This window comes from Mauremys mutica, chromosome 4 (assembly GCF_020497125.1).
Source record: "Mauremys mutica isolate MM-2020 ecotype Southern chromosome 4, ASM2049712v1, whole genome shotgun sequence".
Lineage (NCBI taxonomy): Eukaryota > Metazoa > Chordata > Testudines > Geoemydidae > Mauremys > Mauremys mutica.
Genome location: NC_059075.1, coordinates 150599079 through 150617476, shown reverse-complemented (window position 1 = coordinate 150617476; position 18398 = coordinate 150599079). Strand labels below are relative to the sequence as shown.

The following is an 18398-nucleotide window of genomic DNA, read 5'->3' as shown; positions in this document are numbered from 1 at the left end:
CTACACATGCTGATCATGAGTTTTTTACCACAGAGTTTTGCTGCATCTGTTTCTGCCAGTTCTGTGGTTTTCTGTTGGGTTTTTCCCCCACAGCTGAACTCAAGCTTTCGACCTTGTGGTCTATCTTTTTTTTTTCCTTCAGCTGAACTTTTGACTTTTTGGCCTATTTTCAGCAATGATGTATCATGTGACCTGCAACTTCTAATGGTGGAATGACCTCTGCATATTCAAAATGCAAGCTAGGGATACCAAATGGAGCCTGGAGAATCTCTCCGGTATCACACCATTTCTTACCCTGCAGCAATCCAGGCACTGGGATTCAAATCCTTCACACAGGCCTCTGAACTCCCACCCTTCACTTGTGACCTGTCTTAGCTCAGTTCACCTGCACAGAACCCCCACCTCCACAGACTTATTTCCACACAGCTGTGATTGTCTGGATTCCATAGACCACAAAGAAAAAACACACACACAAACCCCATCTTTTAGATCCAAATATTTATTTTCATCTCTTAGCTCTAACTACAGGAAGCTCACTACATGGATAGAAAAATATCACTAGTTAAAAAAAATTGATAAAGTATTAAAATCAGCCCTACAGAAAAATATTTGAATTAATCTAAACAGCTCTCCCTTAAAAGCTACTTAGTGAAAGGGCCCCAATCCCTCTATCAGTAGATTTCCTTCATTAAGTCTCTCTCAACTCATCATGACATTGACTGAAATAATTGGAGCGAGATCTGTGTTATAAAATCTGATGAAACTGCGGGAGAAATCTCTCTGGATTATAACGTCCTGTGAAGTTGCAGGAAAAAGATCTTTCCTGTTAAGAGTAAATCATGCCAATCCCTCTACTTCCCCCCTCCCCATGTTTATAAAGATTCCCAAATTAAAATACGCACACCCTCCTCTCAAAAAGAAAAAACAAAACAGAACAAAAAACCAAGGCTAAAAAAAAAAATGTCACTTTAAAGGGGCATTTTAACAGCGGTCACTTCTCTAAAACAATCTGGGTTTCCTTTGGTTTTAGAAAACACTTCCCCATGTGAATCAAAAGAGCAAACACTTAAGAGAGGATGGAGGATGGGTGGAAGACCTGACTAACAGGGCCAGCTCCACCTTTTTCGCTGCCCCAAGTTGCGGGAGGGGAAGAAAAAAAGGGAAAAAAAAGGAAAACCCAATCGAGCTACTGCCAAAGAGCTGCCGAAGAGGAAGATAGGGAGTGAAAGGCCCGCCACCGAATTGCCGCTAAAGACTGAAGCGGAACGATTGAGTTGCCGCTGAAGTGCCGCCACTGCCACCCCGGACCTACTGCCCCAACAACAGACGGACGTGCTGCCCCTTTCTATTGGCCGCCCCAGGCACCTGCTTCCTTTGCTGGTGCCTGGAGCCGGCCCTGCTGGCTAAGCAGAGAGCAGGGATTCTAGCTAGTTACTTTGAAGATTCAGTGGCACCACTGTCAAAAGCAGCGAGTGATTCAGTGTCTCAGTTTTTAGGGGACTCAAAATGGGGGAGACCCCCTTACAAGGAAAGTGATTCCCCAGAACGCACTCTGAAAAAATCAGTCTCAGACTGAGCACCCCCAAAATAACTAGCCAGTTTGGAAAAAATCTTAGCCATTTTCTTTCCCTCCTCCTTCCCCCTCTCACCCCTTTCTTCAATCACAGCTTTTCCATGCCACATCTTGCTGCAAGCTTGTTGTTCTAAAAAGTCCTGGTGTTAAGTCGATTCTCCATGCAGCCCTGCCGCAGACTTAAAAACTGCCCCCGCCTAGGGTTGGGCACCTGCTTCTGGCTGCTGTGCACAATCTGTGCCTGGCAAGTCTCTGGTTGTTGAGGGTACTTGGCACAGGGCCAGCGAGTGCCATTATTTTGCAAAGAACAGAACACAGATATCTAGATTTCCATGGCTGCCTCTGCTGCAACCAATAGACCCCACTTCCCTCCAAGAGCCATGGATACAGCCCAGGCATCCTAACTCCCAGCCTCCCCTGCTCTAATCCACTCTACACTTTTCCACTATCAGAGATGGGAAGAAAACCCAGAAGTCCTGACTTGTTGAATCCCGTCTCTAACCTACACAGCTCCAAGACCAGACGAATGACCTTCTCTGCCTTTACTTACGTATAGATAGTTCCACCGGGCTGTTGAGTTTTTTATAAAGAATTCTGCCTTGCAGGCATATCTCCACCAAACTCCAGCGACAGCTTTGCCTGTAGAAATACAATAGGGCTGGGGGGAAGCTCTAAGGTTTAAAGAATAAACCGCAGAACCACTAGGAATGTGTGATCTTATTTTATTTCCTTATGAAGCATCAGGTGAGGAAGCTCAAGAGCTTAACAGAACTCCCAAGGCAAAGGCTTGGTGAACTTTTAACAAAGAAGATTTTTCTCCAGGGTGTCTGTTATGCTGTGATGTACATGGGAATGTTGGTAATATTTTTATGATCCATATGTGAGTCAGTTTCCCCGTGCACTTTGTACGGCTACACACTGAGTAGAACAGGAAACGAGGGCTGGCAGAATGGCAGGTGGACTGTCTGAGATGGTACCAAAGTGTCTTTAGGAGCAGAAAAGAATCAACACGCCTGAATGAAAGATCCGGAAGACATAATGGGAGCCCCAGTGACTGAACAAGAACGCTTAGCTGCTGGGTCTGGAAACAGCAGGCAACTTCCTCTGACACTCTGCAGGGAGGAAAGAGCTCAGCTTCACGGCTAATACGCAATGGGCTGCATCACTCCTTGAGAGGAGAATGTCTCTGCAGAAGTCTGATCTCAGTCGGACTCGCTGTAGGAGCTCCCGGTGGCAAACAGGGGTGCTGGAGCCTGAAGGCCCAATCCTGGAGTCGGAGAGGCCGCATGGCCTCCCCTGGTGGAACTGTGTGTCCCCGAGGGTCTGCCACACTACAAGGGTTACTCCCAGGAGACTGTTTAAAGGCCGGGATGTAGCACAGACCCTGTAAACCCACATCTGATGGGGCATTCACCCCACACCACCTCTGAAGGGCTTAATGTGGCTAGTTGGACCAATTAACCACCAAGGCTGCACCTGGAGGGGAGCCAGGGAGCAGAGAGGACTAATTAAAGGATGACGCTCACCTGGACAGGAATAGGAAGGGCTTGTAGAAAGCCAGGTAGCTGAGGGCAGAAAGGGGCTGCAGGGAGGTCTGTAGTCACTCTGTGGGGCTTGGGAGAGCAGGGAGCTTGGCCCAGAGGGAAAGGCAAACCTGGAGGAGGATGGAAAAGAAGCTGGACAGAGACAATGTAGGAAGCAGACCAGGGAAACAGCAGTCGTGTGGGACACAGCAGGCCTTAGCCACTGGATGTAGGGTCCCTGGGCTGGAAGAGGCCAGGCCTGGGTTCTCCTACCAGCCACTAGGGAAATGGCTCCACTGATGGGCAGCGAACTGGAAGACTGCCTGGGATGACTGGTACAGAGAGACAAGGGTACACAAACCCCCCCGGAAGGGTAAAACTACAGTGACCTGGCCAAAGGGCCAAGCCACGAAGAGGGAGCCATTGAGTCCCAAGAGAGAGATGGAGCGAGCACATTCAGGAAGGGGTGTGAGACTGGCTGAGCTATTCCCCAACTGCGGGCACAAGCAGGTGCCCCAGTGGTGAGCAGAGTATTCCATGATGCCATGATATAGGCATTTGCATTATATAAATATTATCACAGGCAAAGAATCTGATAGGCTCACTTTGTTGACACTTATCTAACTCAGTTATCCAAGGAGCATGTTGGAGAAAAATCCTCATAGTTAAAATTTGTGTCAAAACTTTCAATGGTGACGGTCAGTGCCCAACTATTAATGGCTAAGGGGGCCCAATTTTGAGACAATGCTGAGCACTTCCACCTGAAAATTAGGCCTCTATGATATCTCTCACAATGGACGTCCTCCAAGAGTGCTACTGAAAACTCCTAGCCTTAACTTATGTTGTAAAGCCATTCTCCACGTTCAGTCAGGTTTAACTGATCAGACCCAATTCTCCAGTCTTCCCAAGAGACTTCCAAGTTATACAACTCCCAAATGTCTAACGTCCCAAGCAGACTGATTCCCTCTGCCCCTTCCCCAGGCTTTGTTTTGTGCATCATAAAGTAGCATAATTGAAGGGCACAATCCCCAGTTTTATTTCCCTTTCCAGAATCTCCTTAAATTTCTTCTCCTGGTTGGTTGAGAGAAATGAGACATCAATCGTGGATCTTAATTACTGCAAACCAGACTAAGAAAAAACCTAGAGATCTATGCTCTACAGCTAACCCAGAGCATGAACAAAGCAGGTCAACTGAGAGCCACTTCTGGCTTAGAGAATTACTCACCACATAAAGAATAATTAGCACTTTTCATCTATGAATCTCAAAACACAGTGGAAAAAAAGCTGGGTATCATTATTCCCATTATACAAAGAGAGGCACAGAGAGGCTAAGTGACAGAGCTGGGGCTGGAACCCAGGAGTCCTGATTCTCCCAGCCCCCTCTGATACCAGCCCTAGACCCCATTCCCCTCTCTAAGGATCGAACCCAGGAGTCCTGACTCCCAGCCCTAATCACCATACCACACTATGTCTGCTTATTTCCTCTCTACAAATCAACGCTAGACAAGTTACCTTAGCTCTTCCTGCCATTTTGGGATCTTTGCAGAGGCCATCAGAACCTTGATCCACTGGAAATGGGGGAGGGAGGACGCTTCTAGGGCACTGGCATGCATTAGGGATTGGAGCCAAGGTTTCCGAGATGAATTGGTACGTCTTGCTGAGCAATGGGGGTGGGAAGAGAGGAAGCCAATTTACTCTCTATAAAGGTGCCCTTGTCCCTCCCAGCCCCCCTGGAAGGCACATCAATGTTCTCCTCTGTAGTGGCCCCTGTTCCCGGGACATGTCAATTTCACCCTCTCAAGAGCCACCGGTGCCCCCGTCTCCATCTGCTGAGTGTCTACTTGGTGTGCGTCCTCTGGTGCTTCATGAGAGCGGAGTTGTCTCCAAAGCCCTTCCCGCAGTCGGTGCATTTGTAGGGCCGCTCTCCAGTGTGGGTGCGCCGGTGGTTGGTGAGTCTGGACCTATTGATGAAACCCTTCCCGCACTCGGGGCACTTGTAGGGCCGCTCCCCGGTGTGGATGCGCTGGTGGTTCATCAGGGATGAGTTGCAGCGAAAACGCTTCCCACACTCGGTGCACTCGTAAGGCTGGTCTCTGCGGTGGATCTGCCGGTGCCGCATGAGTGACGAGCTCTGACTGAAGGTCTTGCTGCACTCGGGGCAGCTGTAGGGTTTCTCTCCGGTGTGGATGCGCCGGTGCTTGATGAGGTTGGCGCTTTGGCTGAAGCTTTTCCCACAGTGGCCACAGCTGTAGGGTTTCTCCCCAGTGTGGATGCGCCGATGTTGGATCAAGTTGGAACTGCTTATGAAGCTCTCGCCACACTCAGCACAGCTGTAGGGCTTTTCACCTGTATGGGTGCGGACGTGCTTGGCAAAGGATCCCAGGCTGAAGCTCTTCCCGCACTCGCTGCAGAAGCAAGGCTGCTCCCCGACGTGGGTGTGGTAATGCTTCACCAGGGTGTAGCTGCATTTGAAACTCTTCCCGCACTTGGTGCACTGGTAGGGCCGCTCGCCCGTGTGGATCCGCTGGTGCTGGAAGAGGTGGGAACTCCGAATAAAGCCCTTTCCACACTGGCCGCACTTGTAGGGGCGCTCCCCAGTGTGGATGCGCTGATGATCGATGAGGTTGTATCTGAGGACAAAGCTCTTCCCGCATTCGGTGCACTTGTAGGGCTTCTGGCCCGTGTGAGTGCGCTGGTGCTGGACCAGGTGGGAGCTCTGGCTGAAGCTCTTCCCGCAGTCCAAGCAGCTGTAGGGGCGCGCCTCAGCCTGGGCGTGGTTGTGCTCCGTCACCACCCTGATGTCCGTCTCATCCGCAGATATCACTTCTGTCTCCTGCTGCCGTCCAGCCCCGCTGGCCTCTCCCTGCTCAGCACTCCGAGACATCACGCGAGGCTCCCTCCCTGCAGCCCCTTCCTGCTCGGGATTATCCTCCTCCATCCCAGCACCTACTGGGGAGAGAGGGAGAATCCAGGCAGGGCTCATCCCCTGTGCCAGGGAGAGAGGGGGCACAACAGGGAGCAGAAAATCTGAAGAGCAGGAAACGAATCCCCCTCAAACCCTTCCCCAGAGGAGAGCAGAGAGGCTGGTTCTGCCCCAATGGCCCGACTGAGTCCTCAGAGAATGGCTGGGGGAGGGCAGGGTTCCACCCAGGGGGTCAGGAAGGGTGGGCGAGAGCCGGGAGTGACATTTGTCACAAGGACAGGGACCTGCTGGAGATGACATTGAGCGAGTCCAGACTGTGGAGGGCTCCAGGTGCCTTCTCTGGGACCCCTTCACTCCTGTAAATTGCCAAATTAACCTAAATTATCTGATGCCAAGTTTGCCACTTCAAGGCTCCCCCAGCTTTGTGGCTCACGGACACCAGCCCTACGGGTTTGGGCTGCAGTTCTCCAGCCTCAGTTTGGCAGGACGTCAGACTAGCTGACTAGAGCAGCCCCTTCTGGCCTTCCCCATCTATGGCTCTAGCATGGCACCCCGGGGTGCTGGCTGTTAGTTCGTGGAGGGTCTCTGGGCCAGTAGCACTCCTTTCTTACCTGTACAAATGACCATCAGGTTCTCCCTTTCCTGGGAGCCCTGGATATCCGGGACCCTCGGCTCTTCCCCTCGCTCCATCCAGGGGATCACAGCCGGGACAGGGACGAGGAATCCTGCTCGGGGGAAGGAAGCAGGAGAGGTGGCGCTTGGTGAAGTCTCCCTGGAGGGCTCGGTGCAGAGCCCATGCCCTGGTTTTAACCCCGACCCTGTTCTCTGCTGGGGGGATATGTTCACAGGGACCCTTGGGGCAGGGTGATGCCTGGGGGGATGGGACGTGCCCCCTGTAAGGGAGTCAGGGATCTCAGCACTCAGTGAGGGGGCGAATGGCTCAGGGAGTCGCTGGGCCGTTCCTAGCCCTGCAGAGAGAGCAGAACTCCTGCTGGGCATGGAGCTGCCTTGGGAGGGGGATAGAGGGATTCAGTGCGTGTGGGAACCAGAGCAAGGAAATGCAGCCACCTGTGCCCTGGAGATCTCTGGGGGAGGGGATCAAACTACCCCCTGTGAATCTCCTTCCAGTGAGGGGCTGTGGGGGTGACAGTCTCTCCTGTGGGGTTTGGGGTAGGGGCCAATCCCCCAGAAATCTACAGGGCCAGGGAAGAGCCCTGAGCCGAAGCTGTCCTGGGCTCCCCGCTACATCAGCTCCTGATCCCCGAGGGGCAGCAGTGCCTCACCCAGCGAGATCAGAGTCTGGTAATTCTCCTGCATGACGTCCCTGTAGAGCTGCCTCTGCCCTTCGTCCAGGAGCCCCCACTCCTCCCAGGAGAAATACACGGCCACCTCCTCGAACCCCACCGGCGCCTGGAACCAGAAGGGACCCCGCTCAGCACCTGCTGCTCCAGCCACGGCCCCCAGCACTGGATCAGAGGGTGGGCAGCGAGGGGCACCGCTGGGAGAGCCCAAAGGGGGAGTGTGTGCAGCAGGATCCAGGGGGCAGGTGCAGAGATCCCTCTCCGATAGCACATCCCGCTGCGCATCTCACCTGGTAGCCAGCCGCAGCGACCACCAGCTCCTGTGCCGGGCCGCTCCCCTCCTCGCCCAGGGCAGGCCGATCTGTGGGGGGGACAGGGAGGTCAGAGCCCAGGGCGCAGCCCCCCGGGGACAGGGAGGTCAGAGCCCAGGGCACAGAGCCCAGGGCACAGCCCAGGGCATAGTATGGCCCCCTATGGAGCTAACTGCTCTGCTGGAGACCCGTGGCTGGCACAAGGGCCAGCGGGCCCTGCTGGGGCCATGTTCATCCTGGGGCACATGGGCAGCGGCTGGGCTCGCCAGCCCCCTTGGCACAGCTCCCAGCCCCACGGAGCCATCGCTCTGCTGCTCCCCCAGGATCTGGGGCGTGTGAACCCCGCTGGCAGCCTCGGGGGGCTCGCGTGGGGCACGAGACACAAACACTCGCGGAGTCTGGTCCAGCCACACACGCGGAGCCCAGCTCTGTAGCTCCAGCAACTCCGGATTTCAGTCCTGCTGCCCCTGCCCCTGCCCCCGCCCCCCGCCCCGCCGTACCCAGGTCCTGCCGCTCGCGGGGCTCCGGCAGCGGCTTGTCCGGGGAGCCCCGGGGGAACTGGCTGCCTCCATCCCCCGGCTGGGAACCGGGCTCCAGCAGGGAGCTCGGAGGATCCATCTTGCCTGAGATCATTTCCCCTCTGCAGCCGTCACGTGTAATCCGGAGCCAATCCTGTTAGAGCCGGGAATGAATGAGCCCTGCCAGAGCCCCTCACTCCCAACCCGCAGCCCCTGCTATCTCCTCCCCTGTATGCACCTGCCTTGCACCTGTGCCTGCAGCACTCCTGGCGCTATCCAGGTGACCCATGAAGAACTCATGATCTGGGAGCCTCTCAGTTAACAGGCTTCACCTCAAAGGGGGCGTTTCCACCTAACCTGAAGAGAAAGTGGGGAGCCAACATGACATTGGCTAAAGCTCAGGACGGCTGGGTTCTGATCTCATTTCTGGGAGCTGAGTGGCATCTAGTGGACAGAGCAGGGGGGGTGGGCGCCAGGGCTGCTGGGTTGTAGCCTGCCCTATGGGAGGAGTGGGGGCTAGTGGATTACAGCGGGGGCGGAGCTGGGCGTCAGGACTCCCGGGTTCCATGGCCCAGATCGCCTCAGGCAAGTAACTGAATTGGTCTCCGGGTCCTTGAGGAAATAGGGATGGAAGGAACTTGAGGAAAAATAATTTCCTGCAGACTGGAGAGTTTAGTGTTAATATAATAGAGAAATTCAACCCCAGCTTCCCAGAGCGGAGCCGGTGCTGGCTTAGGCTGTAATAGCGCAGGGACCTTCCTGTCCCAGCCTCCGGACACCTGGGTCCCTCCCAGGCCGGCTTCCCCCGTCCCCCTGCGTGCCCAGGGGTGAGTCCCTGCTGAAGGCCGAGGGGGTGGCCTGGCCGGGCGGTGAGCGGAGGCGCAGGGAGAGGCGGCCCCGCGAAGGGAGAGAAACGGCAGGAGGGCAGGAAATCGCTGTCTGGAGGAAGAGGCTGCAGGGAGGAGGGGATCGGGGGATTCGGGGCTCCCCGAACTGCATCTGGCACCAGAGACACCCTCGGGCAGCGGGGAGGGGGTCTGTGGAGCTGAGCCCAGCAGAGTCTCCCCAACGCAGCCAGCTCCTCGGGAAGTTTTGAAGGGTTTAATGGTCATTTATCAAACCAGGACTTCCCCTCTTTGCTCCCCTGCAGGCAGGATTCCTGGTCCCTGACTCCGGGATGGAGCACAGGGATGAGCCATGTGTCCAGGATCTCCAGGGTGCCGAGGAAAGGGGGACCCTGACCGTCAGTTGCACAGGTGTGGCCTAGGCTCGGGGACTCTCCATGAACTAACTGCCAGCACCCCGGGGTGCATGCTAGAGCCATAGATGGGGAAGGCCAGAGGGGGCCGCTCTGGTCAGCTAGTCTGATGTCCTGCCAAACCCAGGCCAGAGAACAGCACCTCAAACCCGTAGGGCTGGTGTCAGTGAGCCACAAAGCTGGGGGAGCCTTGAAGTGGCAAAACTGGCATCAGATAATTTAGGTTAGTTTAGCAATTTACAGGAGTGAAGGGATCCCAGCAAAGCTGCCTGGAGCCCTCCACAGTTCTGTCTGGTCTCACTCAGTGTCATCTCCAGAAGGTCCCTGTCCCCAAAGCAGGCATCACTTCCAGCTCCCACCCACCCTGCCTGACCCCTGGGAGGAGCCCGGCCCTCCCCCAGCCACTCCCTGGGGGCTCAGCTGGGCCATTGGGGCAGAACCAGCCCCTCCGCTCCCCCATGGGGAAGGCTTTCTGGGGATTCATTTCCTGCCCTTCAGATTTTCTGCTCCCTTTTGTGCCCTGTCTCCCTGGCACAGGGGATGAGCCCTGCCTGGATTCTCCCTCTCTCCCTAGTAGGTGCTGGGATGGAGGAGGATAATCCCGAGCAGGAAGGGGCTGCAGGAAGGGAGCCTCGCGGGATGTCCTGGAGCGCTGAGCAGGGAGAGGCCAGTGGGGCTGGACGGCAGCAGGAGACAGAGGTGATATCTGCAGATGAGACGGACATCAGGGTGGTGACGGAGCACAACCACACCCAGGCTGAGGCGCGCCCCTACAGCTGCTCGGACTGCGGGAAGAGCTTCAGCCAGAGCTCCCACCTGGTCCAGCACCAGCGCACCCACACGGGCCAGAAGCCCTACAAGTGCACTGAGTGCGGGAAGTGCTTTGTCCTCAGCTACAACCTCATCGATCACCAGCGCATCCACACCGGGGAGCGCCCCTACAAGTGTGGCCAGTGTGGGAAGGGCTTCATCCGGAGTTCCCACCTCTTCCAGCACCAGCGCATCCACACGGGCGAGCGGCCCTACCGGTGCACCAAGTGCGGGAAGAGTTTCAACCGCAATTACACCCTGGTGAAGCATTACCACACCCACGTCAGGGAGCAGCCCTTCATCTGCAGCGAGTGCGGGAAGAGCTTCAGCTTTGGCTCCTTCGCTCAGCACATCCGCACCCACACAGGTGAAAAGCCCTACAGCTGTGCTGAGTGCGGCGAGAGTTTCAGCAGCAGTTCCAACTTGAGCCAGCACCGACGCATCCACACTGGGGAGAAACCTTACAGATGTGGCCACTGCGGGAAAAGCTTCAGACAGAGCTCCAACCTCATCAAGCACCGGCGCATCCACACCGGAGAGAGACCCTACAGCTGCCCCGAGTGTGGCAAAACCTTCAACCAGAGCTCATCGCTCATGCAGCACCGGCGGATCCACCGCGGCGAGCGGCCCTACGAGTGCACCGAGTGCGGGAAGCGTTTCATCGACAGCTCCAACCTCAACAAGCACCGGCGCACCCACACCGGTGAGCGGCCCTACAAATGCACCGACTGCGGGAAGGGCTTCAGAGACAGCTCCGCCCTCATGAAACACCAGCGGACCCACACCAAGCAGGGAGGGGATTCTAGAGGGGGGGAAATTGACGTGACTGCAGGGGACTTGCTGCCTGTATATCATAGGCTAGGAAATTGAGGTGTGCGTGCATATCAATCATCGAAGTATTTACAAACATTCTCATGTTCATCACAGCTTAACAGACACTTTGGAGAAGGCTTCCTTGTTCAAGGTTTGCCAGCGTGTCAGCGTGCTGGCGTTGTCTCCAACTCTGAAGCATGCCCTGCCACAACCAGTCTTTTCAAGGAGGTCTATTTCTTTCAGAGATTAGCACACAGAACTCAATCTTGGCCCCAGGCTTCAGGGCCACCCCACCCCAGGGTCTTGGGCACCCCTGTTCCTGGCAGTTTCCCAGTTTCAGACACCTCTACATAAGAACAGCCATACTATGTCAGACCATGGTCCATCTAGCCCAGTATCCTGTCTTCCGACAGTGGCTGATGCCAGGTGCTTCAAAGGGAATGAACAGAACAGAGCAATTATCAAATGATCCATCCCCAGTCATCCAGTCCCAGCATCTGGCAGTCAGAGGCTTAGGGACACCCAGAGCTTGGGATTGCATCTCTGACCATCTTGGCTAATAGCTATTGATTTACCGATCCTCCCTAAACTTAGCTAATTCTTTTTTGAACCTAGTTATATTTTTGGTCTTCACAACATCCCCTGGCAATGAGTTCCACCAGTTGACTGTGAGATGTGTGAAGAAGTATATCCTTCTGTTTGTTTAAACCTGCTGCCTATTCATTTCATTGGGTGACCCCTGGTTCCTGGGTTACGTGAAGGAGTAAATAACATGTCCTTATTCACTTTCTCCACACCATGGTTTTATAGACTTCTATCCTAGGGTTAGTGAGGGATAGCTCAGTGGTTTGAGTATTGGCCTGCTAAACTCAGGGTTGTGAGTTCAATCCTGGAGGGGGCCATTTAGGGATCTGGGGCCAAAAAAAAGGGGGGAGGGGGGACTGGTACTTGATTCTGCTGTGAAGGCAGAGGACTAGACTCAATGATCATTCAAGGTCCCTTCCAGCTCTATGAGATAGGTATTACCCCACCCTTAGTCATCTCTTTTCCAAGCTGAACACTCCCAGGCTTTTTAATCTCCCCTCATATGGAAGCTGTTCCATACCACTAATCATTTTTGTGGCCCTTCTCTATACCTTTTCCATTTTTAACATCTCTTTTTGAGATGGGGCAATCAGGACGACATGCAGTATTCGAGGCGTGGGCGTACCGTGGCTTTACACAGTGGCAGGGCTTCTTCCCTGAGCCCCCTCTTGCTCCAGGGACCCACCACAGGAAGTAGCTCCACTCCAGTGTGTTTTTCCCACTCCAGGGATCAGCCTGTCTCAATCTTTCCTCCCTCTAGCCACTTACTAGCAGCCCTTTATCGGCCCAGATGTAGCCCACCCATCTTTAATTAGCTGGATTGAGCTCACCTGCTCTTGTCCAGGAGGGGCTGGACTTAGTCTATCCACAGGGACCAGCTACCCTGGGATACAGCCCTGGGGGGAAAGAAGGGGATATGCTGGGGTATTCTGTCTATCTTGATTATGTTGGGTGGTGCTGTTGTTCCTGGAAAATATAAAAAGGAAATGAAATAAAAAGATGTGGGATCTTTAGATCAATGTCTGTAACCCCTGACTGCATCAGCGTTAAGGGCAGATTCTGATCTCATGACACCCATGTAAATCCTGTGCGACCCCTCTGATGTCAGTGGAGTTAGGGCTGGATTCTGATCTTAATGTCCCTGGTGTAAATCCAGAGTGACCCCAATTATGTCAATAGAGCAAGGGCTGGATTCTAATGGGTCTTATTAACAAAATTCTGGTCTGTTTGTTCCGTTAAGGGCCATGTTCAATTGCTGGATAACACACAAAGGTTCTGATCTGTTTTTTATCCATGCTGCTAGTGAGTTACTCTCGGTCCTGGTATAACAGGTTTCTCACACAGAAACCCAGTAATTCAAAGGGCCTGATTCTGATCACACACCAGAGTAAATCCAGAAGGACTCCAGGAAAGTCAGCAGGATAACTCTGGATTTAAACCACTGGGACTGAGATCAGAACCCAGGCCTGATTCCAGTGACTGAGTGGGGTGCTGCTGGATTTACGCCAGGGTCACTGAGATCACAATCCAGCTCCATGATTTTAAAGTTCTATTGATACTGTAACTTAGACCATGGGAGGTGCAGATCCTGGTGAAATTATAATTCTGTATTGACCAAAATTCTGCCTTCTGCTACATGAGCACTTTGATGGGAGTGGGAGTGGCATGCTGACTGGGTCCCATTGAATGGTTGGTTGGTTGTTTTTACATTTGTCTCTTTCCAATAAACTCTGATGCTTAAGGCACACCTGAGAGGAAAAGACTGTGTGTTATCATTTCAAACCTTGCTCTTTCCACAGAAATAGCTAAAACCTGTAGTTTACACATCTCTCATCTCTCCAGCCTCAACCCCACTGAGTCTGTGGCATTTTTCTACAAGAGGCCATGAAAAGTGGGATGGGGCTTGATAGCTCATCCTTTAACTTCTTTTGACAATAGAAGTGTCAGGGTTTGGAGCTCTCTCTGCAGTTGTCATGACCAGGGAGCTGGGAATTTCCTCTGTTCCTGAACCAAGGGAAGTGGAGACAAAGGCCCCCAGACTGGGATTCAAACCTACAGATCCCAGCACCACCCTCTTTTGCAGATCCCCCACTCAGCCCCTGCTGAGCTGGTTCCTTTATTCTCCCCTTGTAAAGTGGTCCCTGCAGCCTCTGATCATGTCTGTTGCTCTGCCCTAGGCTCCCTGCATCTGTCTATATCTCTCCAGGATTGAGGGACCCACAGATGAGCCAAAAGAGCCTCTCCTGGATTATACAGACAGGAACTATCCCCTCTGTTCTCAGGTCAGGGAATGGGACATGCAGCCTTTCCCTTCTATGGGGCTCCAAGCAACCTCATGGCAGAGGAGTGGGTGGGGAATGGGATACGAGGCCTTCCCCCTCTAGGGGAGCCAGCTCCAATCCAGCCCCAGTGCAGTGGGACTGGATGACTCAGGGGGGTGGGGAATGGGATACGGGCCAGGACCTTAGTGTGTGAATCTCATTTGCTGTGTTCATTAGGCCTAGTGTGGAATGAGTTGGGTCTCAGCCTGATAGGAACAGACAGGTGTGCGCTAGACCACAGTCCTCACCAAATTGTGAGCTCTGTGACAGCAGGGGCCATGAATCCCTGAGACATTTCTGCCTTGTCAGCTCCCTCCAGGGTCAGTGACTGAGGTATTTACCTCACACCTGTGACCCCTTGTCCACCTCAGGCCCCAGCCTCCCACCCAACTGCCACAGAGCTGCCAAACCACAACATGCCCAACTGCCTTGGAAGCTCCAGAAAACAAACCTTCCAGTTTTGTTCAATATCTTCATTAATGATCTGGAGGATGGCGTGGACTGCACTCTCAGCAAGTTTGCAGATGACACTAAACTGGGAGGAGTGGTAGATACGCTGGAGGGGAGGGATAGGATACAAAAGAACCTAGACAAATTAGAGGATTGGGCCAAAAGACCCTGATGAGGTTCAACAAGGACAAGTGCAGAGTCCTGCACTTAGGATGGAAGAATCCCATGCACTGCTACAGACTAGGGACAGAATGGCTGGGCAGCAGTTCTGCAGAAAAGGACCTACGGGTTACAGTGGACGAGAAGCTGGATATGAGTCGACAGTGTGCCCTTCTTGCCAAGAAGGCTAACACCATTTTGGGCTGTACTAGTAGGGGCATTGCCAGCAGATCAAGGGACGTGATCATTCCAGTCTATTCGGCATTGGTGAGGCCTCATCTGGAGTACTCCAGACCTCAACCCCCCCCCAACCCCCATGGAACGGCTAGACCCCCAACATTCCATCCGCAATGGACCGTCTCCTACAAGCAGCTGATTTCCTCCTGCAGAGGTTACTCTCGGGGGGCGTTAGGCAGCGTGGACCCGGAGAAGCTGTTCGCTCAAGCTGGGTTTCACCCCGCGGTGGGACAAGAGCACTTTAACTGAGACACGGGACCCCGAACCCCAGGGAGCCCCTAATGCGGATTCCATCCGTTTTCTCCAATCTCTAGAGAGAGAAAGACTGGACCAGCGCCCTCAGGGAAATCTACCGCCTGGTACCCCTCCCTGGGCACATCCCCTAGGGAGAGGGCACCCCATTGCTCCCCACGCTGCTCTAGCCTGCAGTGTCTTCCCCAGGGGCTCCCAGATCTGGCCAGCCCAGTCTCTCCACGTTAGGAGCCTTTGCCTGCTACTTGTATCCGGAAAATCCCTGGGTTAAAACCATAGAGATTGGAAGCGCCCAGGACTAGAGCGGAGCCGGGATGAGCGGGGCTGGGATAGCCCCGGGACCTTCCTGTCCCGGCAGCATCCCGGACACCTGGGTCCCGAGCCCCGCTCCCGGCCCGGGTGTGCGCAGGGCGAGGCCCCGTCTGCAGCCCCGCTCGGGGGGGATCGCTTGTGAGCGGGGGGGGGGCAGGGGACGGAGAGAAACAGCAGCAGAGGCAGGAAATCGCTGCCCGGAGGAAGGCGGGGAGACCCGCCCCCAACTTGCGGGGGGGGGTCTGTGCAGCTGAGCCCCGCACGGTGCCCCCAGCCCAGCCCGCTCGAGGGCAGCAGGGACGGGGGCGAGGGGTACCGGGGCTTGGTATTAAAGCCCGGGCGCGTTGTCCGCTCTTAGCCCTCGGGGGAGATCATCTCACCGAGCCCCGTCTCGCCTGTTTCCTTCCCCGGCCGCGATCCCCCGCATGGAGCCGGGGGCAGAGCCGAGGGGCCCGGATCTCCAGGGCTCCCCGGGAAGGGAGATCCCCAGAGGCGCCCGCCCAGGTGAGGAGTGAGCGACACCGGCTGGGAGTGAAGGGAACAGGTGGGATCCCAGCCAAGCCAGCGGGAGCCCCCCAGTTCTGTCTCCACTCGCTCTGTATCGTCCCCAGCAGGTCCCTGTTCTCATGGCAGGTGTCACTGCCGGATCCCACCCCCAGGCAGGAGCCCTCCCCTCCCCCAGCCTTTCTCTAAAGGCTCAGCTGGGATGTTGGGGCAACCCCGGTCCCTCCTCTCCCCTCAGGGAAGGATTTTTTGGGGGTTGCTTCTTACCCTCATGTTTCCTGCTCAGTGACAAACCCCTTTGTTATCCCTTCTCACCCCGACCCCTGGCTGGATTCTCTCTCTCTCCCAGCAGGTGCCGGGACAGAGGAGGACAACTCCAAGCAGGAAGGCCCTGCGGGAGCAAAGCTGCATGGGACGTCCCACTGTCCCAAGCAGGGAGATGATGCCTGCGGGGTAGGACAACAGCAGGGAGCCCCCCCGGGGCAGAGACCTAATGATCTCGCCCAGCTGGCCTCCATCCCAGCAGAGAAACCCTACAAATGCCACGAGTGCAACAAAAGCTACAGCCTGAGCTCGAACTTGAGCCGCCATCGCAGGAGCCACACGGGGGAGAGATCCCACAAATGTGCCCAGTGCGGGAAGAGCTTCCACTTCAGCTCCCAGCTTGTCCAGCACCAGATCAGCCACACTGGGGAGCGACCCTACAAATGCCCTGACTGCGGGAAGAGCTTTGGTGTGAGCTCCAACCTTCTCCAGCACCAGCGCATCCACTGGGTGGAGCGACCCTACAGCTGTGCCAACTGCGGGAAGAGCTTTGGCCACAGCTCCCTCTTGGCCCAGCACCAGCGCATCCACATGGACGAGAGACCCTACAAGTGTGGGGAGTGCGGGAAGGCTTTTGGGGTGAGCTCGGCCCTGATCCGACACCAGCGGATCCACACAGGTGAGAGGCCTTACAAGTGTCTGGTTTGCGGGAAGAGCTTCAACCTTAGCTCCAACCTCTTCACCCATCGCAGGATCCACTGGGATGAGAAACCTTATAAATGCCCTGAATGCGGGAGGAGCTTCAGCCAGAGCTCAAGCCTCAGACGCCACCAGATCAGCCATACGGGAGAACGACCATACAAATGCCCTGAGTGTGGAAAGTGCTTCAGCCAGAGCTCCCTCCTGATCCGGCATCAGCGGATCCACACGGGGGAGCGACCCTACAGATGCTCCCAGTGCTGGAAGAGCTTCCTACGGAGCTCCCAGCTGAAGAGACACCAGAGAGTCCACATTAGGTAGGGGGCAGTGATTGATGACTCTCTGTAGCAGTTCTACAGACCAACCAGGATCACTTGGAGAATTGGGATCATCTCAACAAGATGTGTTTTAACACAACCAAATGCAATGCTGTACATTCAGGAATGTATTTTGCATTTACTGGGTGAAGGACTATATCCTGGGACACAGTGACTCTGAATAGGTCCTGGTGGTTGACCATCAGCTCCCAGTGTCATGCTCTAGCTAAGAGGGTAACATGATTCTTCGATCTATAAACTGGGGAATATTGAGTAACAACGGAGAGGGGGTATCACCTCTGTATGCGGCATTGGGGAGACCATTGGAGGAGACTGCGTCCAGTTCTGGAATGCACCCTTCAGAAAGGGTGTTGACAAATTAGAAAGGGTTCAGAAAAGAGCCACAAGAACAATGTGAGGTCTGGGAAACCTTCTTTGTAGTGAGCCACTAAAGAGGTTTGATCTATTTAGCTTATCCAAGAGAAGATGAGTCGATGACTGGATCCCAGTACCTACATGGGGAGGAGAATTCTGATATCAGAAGATTCTTCAGAGTAGCAGCCAAAGGCTAAATGAGATCCAATGGCAGGAAGCTGAAGGGAGACAAATTCAGACTGGAAAGAATGTGTGAATTTCTAGCAGTGGGGGAAATTAACCACTGGAACAACTCACTGAGGGATGTGGTGGATTCACTTGGAGTCTTTACACCAAGCCAGGATGACTGTAAAAGCTCTGCTCTAGCACCACCAGAAGTTCTGGGCTGGCTGCAGGAATCACTCGGAAACAAAGTGTGGGACCCCCTAGCATAGAATGTAGGTCACTTCAGGAGCTGAAATGAGCGATATGTCAGAGCCCTTCACTCCCCGCTCCCACCCCACGTCCCTGGGGCCTCCCAGGAGGTCTCCAGCAGAACTACAGAAGAGGAGACTTTGATCAGGAGCCTTGGTCAGGCACCAGGAGCACACTGGGCTTAGTGCTGTACGTTATTAGGTATTGTGACGGGTTGCTCCCTCCCCCTTCCAGGGCAACACCTGATTTTACTGAGGTATCACTGAGCCCGCCTGTTCTGCCAGCCTGGGCTCCCTCATCCTGTCCTGCTGAGCCAGGTCCTCAAGCCTCTTCCAGCACACACCCAGGTAGGGCCACACCCAGCTGCAGAAAGACACAGATGCTGAGTTCAGCTCTGCATGGGACAGCTCAGCTCGGGGATTGCCCAGCATTCAAGAGCACACCCCTCTGCAGTGTAAACCCAAAATTGTCTTGTCTTA

General features: G+C 54.7%; 2 protein-coding genes across 3 annotated transcripts in view; one reads left to right on the top strand and one right to left on the bottom strand.

The window, feature by feature from the left end:
• Positions 1-481: 481 nt before the first annotated feature.
• LOC123368318 (zinc finger protein OZF-like) lies at positions 482-8282 on the bottom strand. 2 transcript variants are annotated; one of them, XM_045013044.1, is made up of 5 exons: positions 8132-8282; positions 7611-7681; positions 7303-7429; positions 6631-6744; positions 482-6045 (listed from the first exon to the last, which is right to left on the bottom strand). In XM_045013044.1, exons 1-5 carry the CDS (start codon positions 8262-8264, stop codon positions 4934-4936), a joined length of 1557 nt encoding a protein of 518 aa, XP_044868979.1. In that variant the 5' UTR covers positions 8265-8282; the 3' UTR covers positions 482-4933. The 2 variants fall into 2 exon arrangements, with proteins under 2 accessions (XP_044868979.1, XP_044868981.1); XM_045013046.1 differs by having other exon boundaries at positions 482-6042.
• Positions 8242-18398, top strand: part of LOC123369116 (zinc finger protein 850-like) — a 23961-nt gene continuing 13804 nt past the window's right edge. Inside the window, exons 1-4 of the mRNA XM_045014477.1 lie at positions 8242-8429; positions 9300-9405; positions 9982-11001; positions 16371-17131. Coding sequence (XP_044870412.1) covers positions 8319-8429; positions 9300-9405; positions 9982-11001; positions 16371-17131 — 1998 coding nt within the window. The 5' untranslated portion in view covers positions 8242-8318. The remainder of the gene's footprint in view (positions 8430-9299; positions 9406-9981; positions 11002-16370; positions 17132-18398) is intronic.